Source organism: Dipodomys ordii, unplaced genomic scaffold (genome assembly GCF_000151885.1).
Source record: "Dipodomys ordii isolate 6190 unplaced genomic scaffold, Dord_2.0 Scaffold47, whole genome shotgun sequence".
Classification (NCBI taxonomy): Eukaryota; Metazoa; Chordata; class Mammalia; order Rodentia; family Heteromyidae; genus Dipodomys; species Dipodomys ordii.
In genome coordinates, this window is record NW_012267263.1 from 10,647,972 (window position 1) to 10,656,289 (window position 8,318).

The window sequence follows — 8,318 nt, forward strand, 5'->3', positions numbered from 1 at the left end:
CCCTCTCTCCCTCCCTCCCTCCCTCTCTCTCTCTCTCTCTCTCTCTCACATACACACATACATACACATACCCTCTTAAGTTCTTATCCAAGCATCTCACTATAGAGAGAACTGTAGAAGGCATGGAGAAGTATGTTAATTATCATATAAAGAGCTTACTACAAAGCTGGACTACAACCAGAAAGCCCAAAGTTACCATCTCCTAAGCCAAGTACTCCAGGCCCTTTTCAAAGGCCCTTCACTGCTGCACTGCACTTCCAATAATGCTCCTTTTAAAAACATACTTAGATGTGGCTATTAAATTAAATACAATCTTCAGATTTGTAGTGTTTTGTTGATGTTTTGGTCATCACTGTAGTAACATTTTGGCCAACAACATGTCTTCCTGTTGCTTTGCTATTTGCCTTTTCCTTGTGACTAATTGGGCTGCTGGCCATATTCAGCATGAGGAAAAGGGTGTAAAGAGAATTGCTTCTTCTGTGTCTGCATTGCTTTCTTCCTTTAAAAATATATCTTCCCCTAATTCTTGGAAACCAATTATATTTTCAGCGCTGTGCCAGATTTACATTCCTGATCAGAAAGCAACCAGCCAAATATTTTTGTGTTTTTTATAATTTAGTGTTTATTTTTTAAACTAAGGCTGCTTTCCAAAATAACCTACAGAGCATTTCTTCATTTAAAAAATTATAATTTCCTTAATATTGTGTAATACTTAGCCCAAGATCATATTTTTCCAACTGTTCAGTAGTCTTTGGACTCATAGCATCTAACCATGCCACCATTAGTAAGGCTGAGATTGGCTATCATATTTAAGGTAATACAGCATGTTACTTCCTGCCATTTATTTCATCCCTACCACCAGGAAGTTCTGTGTAGAGTTCTGCTAACACTGTCCATCCTTCAGCCAGTGCAGGTTTTGATTTGGGGTGTGTGTGTTTTGTTCTTTTTGTTGTGGGTCTTGAACTCTGGGCCTGGACGCTGTCCCTGAGCTCTTAAGTTCAAGGTGAGCATTCTACCACTTGAGCTACAGCACCACTTCCAGTTTTCTGGTGGTTTATTGGACATAAGAGTCTCACAGATATTCCTGCCCGGACTGGCTTTGAACCAGTATTCTCAGATCTCAGCCTCCTGAATAGCTAGGATTACAGGCATGAGCCACAAGCACCCAACGGGATTTTTTTGGTGCCAGTCCTGGGCACTCAGGAACTGGGCACTCTCTCTGAGCTTTTGTGCTCAAGGCTAGTGCTCTTAAGCCACAGCTCCACTTCTGGCTTTTGCTGAGTGGTTAATTGGGGATAAGAGTTTCACAGACTTAACAAAAAAAGTTTCACAGACTTTATTTCCTGAGCTAGCTTTGAACTGCAATCCTCAGATGTCAAGCTTCTCAGTAGCTAGGATTATAAGTGTGAGCCACCAGAGCTTGGCTTGCTGTTATGTCTTACCTCATCTTAAGATTTCCATTGAACTCATTTTAATATATGGCAATATTACATGCCGATTGGTATTTTGTCCTTTATATATATAGTAATGCTAATTTTTATGAGTACTATTAAAATATTATTATTTTTGCCAGTCCTGGGGCTTGAACTCAGAGCTTGGGCACTGACCCTGAGCCTTTTCTGCTCAAAGCTAGTGCTCTATCACTTGATTCACAGCAGCACTTCTGGCTTTTTGGTGGCTATTTGGAGATAAGGAGTCTCACAGATTTTCCTGCCCAGGCTGGATTTTAAACTATGATCCTCAGATCTCAGCCTCCTGAGTAGCTAAGATTCCAGGAATGAGCCAGTGTTGCCTGGATCCCTTTGCTTTTTTGCTCAAGGCTGGTGCTCTACCAGTTGAGCCACAGCTCCACTTCTGGCTGTTTGCTAGTTAATTGGAGATAAGAGTCTCCTGGACTTTCCTTCCTGGGCTGGATTTGAGCCACAATCATCAGATCTCAGTCTCTTGAGCAGCTATGATTATAGGCATGAACCACTGATACACTGCTTAAAAACACATTTGCTATAATTAAAATTTAAAATATTTTCAAATAAGTATTTATTGAAAATTCCAAGTAATGATGAGAGTGCAGAATAGCCAGCTCTGGATGATAAAAATGTAAAATAGCACAGTCACTATACAAAACAGCCTGATAAGCTTGGCTCCGGTAGCTCACACCTGTAACTGCAGAAACTATAACTATTCAGTTGCTCCATACTGTACAATTGGAGATGAATGGATTATGTTAGAAGCATTCAGTTTTAGAGTATATGAAAGAATGAGTGAGAAAGTGCTGCTTAAATGTCCAAATTATTGGAAACAAGTTATTTGCCAGGTGCCAGGGGCTCACACTTGTAATCCTAGCCATTTAGAAGTCTGAGATCTGAGGATCATGGTTCAAAGCCAGTCCAGGCAGTAAAGTACATGAGACAGTTATCTATAATTAACTACCAGAAAACTGGAAGTGGTGCTGTGGCTCAAAGTGGTAGAGCACTAGCCTTGAGCAAAAGAGGTCAGGAACAGAAAGCCCAGGCCCTGAGTTCAAACCCCATGACTGACAAAAAAAACTGATAGTAGCTGGGCACTGGTGGCTCACACCTGTAATCCTAGCTACTCAGGAGCCTGAGATCTGAGTTCAAAGACAGGCAGAAAAGTCTTTGAGACTTATCTCCTCAGAAAAAGCTAGAAATGGAACTGTAGCTCAAGTGGTAGATCACTAACTTTGAGAAAAAAAAAAGAAGCTTGGGGATAGTGCCCAGGACCTGAGTTCAAGCCCAGGACCAGCATAAACAAAACAAACACAAAAAAGCTACAACCTCCACAAAGACAGCCTGACAGTTTCTTATAAAACTAATCATATGCTTATCACATGACACAGAAATCCCACTCCTGTGTGTTTACCTAGAGGAAATGAAAACATGTCCACACAAAGGCTTCTAGTGCATGTTATTGGCATCTTTATAATAACTCTAAATTGGACACAATCCTGATGTCCCTGATCAATGTTTACATATGAACTCTCCAAACTCACTATGCAAACAGGGCAAAGCTGCACTCCAAGGGGAAAACTCTGTCTGGCAATAGACTCTAACTGGCCAACAGAGCAACATCAGACACAAAAATTGAGAGAGAACTAAGAAAGGGAAAAAAAAAGAGAAAAAGAACAAGCAAATAAATGTGAAAGTAAAGTAAAGGACAGAGACAAACAGGTCTAGGAGATTTCAAAAATTAATTCACCATACTCTTGAACAATTCTTAAAAGTTATATAAGAGGAAATTCTACAGTCATGAAATTAGGGAGGAAAAAAAACCCTTACTTATGTAACTGTAACCCTTCTATACATCACCTTGACAATAAAAATAAATAAATAAAAAAGAACCCTAACTAACCTAGGTGAATTTTCTTTCTAAAAGTTCAGGGAAGCTCTTTTATGTAAAAATGTAAAAAACAGAATAATATCTTGCAGAATTAAAACATGCCAGAAAGATATGTCCACAAAGATCAATGGGAAATATAACCTATCATTTCCAAATGCTGTTATAAAAATTACATGATATGAGAAAATGTAAATGACAGGGAAGAATGCATAAAAAGTCAGAACTAGTCAGGTGCTCGTGGTTTATAACTGTAATACTAGCTACTTGGGAGGCTGAGACTGAGGATTGTGGTTTGAAGCCAGGCCACGTAGGACAGTCTGTGAGACTCTTGTATCTAATTAGCCACCAAAAATCTGGAAGTAGACCTGTGGCTTAAGTGGTAGAGCACTAGCCTTGAGCACAAAAGCTCAGGGACAGTGCCCAGGCCCCGAGTTCAAGCCTCAAGCCCCAGATCAGGACAGACAGATGGACACACACACACACACAGACACACACACTTTATCTGCCTTTTTACAGGGGGCCTACTTAATAGGTGTGTTGTCTCTGAGCTAGTTCAGCCAGAAATTGTCATTTTTTTTTTTAGCATTAGCCACTCTACTAGATGGGTCAAGGTCAAATAAGTTGTGTATGTGTGTGTTTGTGTATGCATGCGTGTGGTGTACTCGTGTATATGTGTGTCTGTGTGTGTGTGTGAGCTGATCCTGAGGCTTGAATTCAGGGCCTGTACACTATCCCTAAACCTCTTTACTCAAAGCTAGTGCTATACCACTTGTGTTGCATCTCTACTTCCAACTTTTTAATAGGTGGAGCTGAGCCTCAAAGACTTTTCCTGCCTAGGCTGGCTTTGAACAATAATCCTCACATCTCAGCCTCCTGAATGGCTAGGATTACAGGTGATAGCCACTGGCACCTAGCAAATAACTTGTTTAGAGTAATTTGGACATTTTGACCAGCATTTCCTCACTCTTCATATCCTCTAAAACTGAATGCTTCTAACATAATCCATTCATCTCCAATTGCACTGTGTGGAGCAACTGAATATAGTTTCTCTTGTTTCTATTTTGTATATCTCTATTTCTTCCTATAAGCTTAGTAAACCATAGAACAGATAAAAGGATCTTAGTCATGATCTAGTGCAGGGAATGGCAAGCCTTTTTAAATGAAGGCCCAGATAGTAAATATTTTGGCTTGTTAGTCTCTGTCACAACTTAAGTCTGCCATTATAGCATGAAAGCAACCACAGGCAATACAAAATGAATGTGTATATTCCAATACAACTTTACTCACCAAAGCAGGCAGCTTGGCAAGTGGCCCATAGTTTGCCCACTCCTGCTTTAGTGCAACAACTTTGACAGATGAGATAACTGAGCTCAGAAGACCAACCAGGATGTTGAGCTTGCACTATATGAGACCAGTTTGAATTGGGTTTAAAACAACCTTGCTTTATGCATATTACCTTCATCTAACAAACAATGTTACATAAAGCTGTTGATACAGAGGCTTTCAAAAATTTTAATTGCACAAACACTTTCAGGACATCCTACATACTTCCATTTACCTGAGTGTTAATTGGTCTTTTTTGAGCTGTCTTGGGGTTTGAACTTGGGCCTTCACACTTGCTAGGTATATGCTCTACTACTTGAGCTATGCCTCTGAGCCCTTTATTGACTTGAGTCTATAATATCTCTAGAGCATTGGTCAAATTTCAGTGGTAAGAAAGTAAAGAAAGATCCAAGTACTGGGAGAGAGCAAGGGAAGGGTGACACTGTACATAAAGGAATGTACTCATTGGGCTGGGAAGGTGGATCAGAGGTAGAGCGCTTGCCCTGCATTCATGAGGCCCTGGGTTCGATTCCTCAGCACCACATAAGCAGAAAAAAAACCAGAAGTGGTGCTGTGGCTCAAGTGGTAGAGTGCTAGCCCTAAGCTGAAGAGCTGAGAGACAGTGCCCAGACCCAGAGTTCAGGCCCCATGACCGACAAAAAAAAAAAAAAAGAAATGTACTCATTACCTTACTTATGTAATTGTAGCCCCTTTGTGCATCACCTTTATAACTTGAACTCAGGGGCTGGCCTAGTCCCTGGGCCTCTCTCTGCTCAAGGGTAGCATTTTGCCAGTTGAGCCACTGTGCTACTTCTAGCTTTTTCTGAGTAGTTTATTGGACATAAGAGTCTCATGGACTTTCCTGCTTCATCTGGCTTCTAACTGCCATCCTCAAATGTCAGCCTCCTGAGTAGCTAGGATTACAGCTAGATTACTGGCTCCTGGCTAAAAAGTTAACTTTAAATAAATAAATAAATAGAGAGAGGAGAAGAAAGAAAGAAAGAAAGAAAGAAAGAAAGAAAGAAAGAAAGAGAGAAAGAAAGAAAGAAAGAAAGAAAGAAAGAAAAGAAGGAAGGAAGGAAGGAAGGAAGGAAAAAGCAAGACAGAAAGGAAAAGGGAGGAAGGAAGGCAGGAAGGAAGGAAGAAAGGAAGGAAGGAAGGAAGGGGAAAGGGAAAAGGAAAGGAAAAAGGAAAGGGAAGGGGGTCCAAGTGAGTCTGGGAAAGGTGGCTCTCACCTGTCATCTCAGCTACTCAGAAGACTTTAGATAGGAGGACTACAGATTGACTACCAACCCCAGGCAAAACATGACACCATACCCTAACAATAATCAGAAGCAAAAAGGACTTGGGCTATGAGTCAAGTGGTGCAGAGCCTCCCTAGCAAATGTGAGATTCTGAGTTCAAATCTCAGAACTACCACCACCACCCCCAAAAAAGTCTAAATTAAGTAATTAAAGTAAGAAAAGCATCATTACCCACTTCGTTTATCTTCAAAAGACTGTTTCCAATGTAGGAAATGTCCCACTTTGTTTTACTCTTGATAAACAAGAAATGCTTTTCCATCTTTAATATTTGTTTCTGATTGTTTTGTTTTGTTGAATGTTCAAATCAATGAATAGTCTCAGGTCAAAAAACAAAGCCAAGAAAACATGACATTCATGGTGTCTTGTGTAGATAACAAAAAAAAAAAAAGAAGAAGAATTAGCAATTGAGTGCTCAGGGAAAGAACATTGTTTAGAGAAGTGATCACCTATGTTTTTTTTTGTCTCCCTAGCAGCACTGGAAGAAGTATGACATTTATGAGAAGCAGTCCAAAGAAGAAACTGACTCGGTAGTGCTGATAGAAAACCTAAAGAAAGTCTCTCAGTGATGGAGATAATTTATTCTTGCCTTTGAATGTGACCCTGTGAAGTATCATCAAATTCTCCATTTGTTATCCCAGAACTTGGTAAATGGAAACTAAATCTACTGGACCCTTTAGAAACAGGCAGCCATAGGAGCCAAATGAGTGGTGCACTGACAAAGTAAAAATATTGGGTCCTTTGGAAACGAAAGTGGAGTCATTCCTATTGAATCATAAAAGTAGACATCCTTTGAGAAGTCTTCAAACTGGAGGACCAAGGAAAAGCTAATGGCAGTCAAGTTAATCTTAGCAAGAGTTATGATGACTCCCTAAGGGATGAATGCTTGTTTTGTGTCAAATAAGATCAAGAAATTTTATGTGTGAGGTAACTATTTCTGAGTATAAATGCCGTGACTCACATAGAACATCTAGCAAACAAAACAGATACAATTTGGTATCTGCCTATTGTTTGGGATCCCATTGAGTAATGTTGGTAGCTATTAAAATTCTTGAAAGTACAGAATCATCATCCACTAGAGTAGCATTTTCCTCTGCTTTGAAAAACCTCAGCAATCAGTGATTACCCTGGTGATAATAACCAACACACAAAGCCCAGGCAACTTCTTTACCAAGACCATTCCATACCTTTCCAAGACTTTTCAGGGCAGTGGAGATAGAATGACTCCTTGTATATTAGGATTGAAACCAAGGAGTCTCTAATGATGGATTCTTTTTTTTTCACCTTTGCTACTCAAATCAAGTATTGACTGGCTGGTGCTAGGCCCCCAATGGGTTTACGATCTCGTTGGGACTTTCCAGTTCTTACCACTTTTTTATTTTTTGGGTCTGGTCATGGGGCCTGAACTCTGGGCCTGGGTGCTGTCCCTCAGCAATTCAGCTCAAGGCTAGTGCTGTACTACTTGAGCCACAGCGCCACTTCCTGCTTTTCCTGCTTATGTGGTGCTGAGGAATCGAACCCAGGGCCTCTTGCATGCAAGGCAAGCGCTCTACCACTGAACCACCTTCCCAGCCCCATCTTACCACTTTCTTGATCTCCCACCAGCCAATGCTCAGACTTTTCAACTCCCCAGCTCCTATACTGTTTTCCACCTTCTTCATTCCCTGTCTTTGTAGCCTATTGGCTTTCATTGGAAATTAAGAGGAGCAGGGAATCATTTGTATCTCAAGTAGTCTGCCTAGAGTGACAAACCGTGACTAAGTCTTTGCATTTTTGTTAACTTCCCCTGGGCCTCTTATGTTTGAGGTTTTTCAGCTTCTGATGTTTCTCTATGTATTTTCTAAATGGGGATGTGTATTCTCTTCACTTAGAACTTAGCTGTTTGCTTGAACTAAACGTAGTTGTACATCCTTCTCATTCATTGCAAGATGGGCCCTAGGGGTTCCTCTTTGCCCTCCTACAAATGCTTACTTAGATTTTGTGTGTTATATTAATAGCCAACCTTGCAAGACCTCCACTGTATACTTACTCATTTTTTTTTTGCATATGTTAGGGTTCCATTCTCCGCATCCCCATAAAATACACATATACATTTATACCTACTACTTCTTTTACTTCCTCCAAATTTAAACCAAGAATGGGAAGTGAGAAGTATCCCCTTTTTTCTCACACACAGATTCAGAGTCCTGTTCCTGGGGCAGGGAACAGACCTCTGCTCTAAACACATCTGTGCACAAATGCCAACCTGCTTCCATTATAGTAAGGGAGCACAGTGCTCTGGCATCTCAGAGGCAATTCAAGTGCATGCTAATGTAACGGTAAAGGTATTTCCTCCCC

The 8,318-nt window shown here is 40.5% G+C and overlaps 1 protein-coding gene across 2 annotated transcripts in view; it reads left to right on the forward strand.

Annotated features, from left to right (window-relative positions):
• Il13ra1 (interleukin 13 receptor, alpha 1) overlaps window positions 1–7,423 on the forward strand; it is a 70,351-nt gene extending 62,928 nt beyond the window's left edge. Inside the window, exon 11 of one of the 2 annotated variants that reach the window (XM_013019690.1) lies at window positions 6,455–7,423. In XM_013019690.1, the coding sequence (XP_012875144.1) occupies window positions 6,455–6,550 (96 nt within the window). In that variant the 3' untranslated portion in view covers window positions 6,551–7,423. The remainder of the gene's footprint in view (window positions 1–6,454) is intronic. The other variant, XM_013019691.1, reaches the window with a different exon arrangement.
• The last annotated feature ends 895 nt before the right edge of the window (window positions 7,424–8,318 follow it).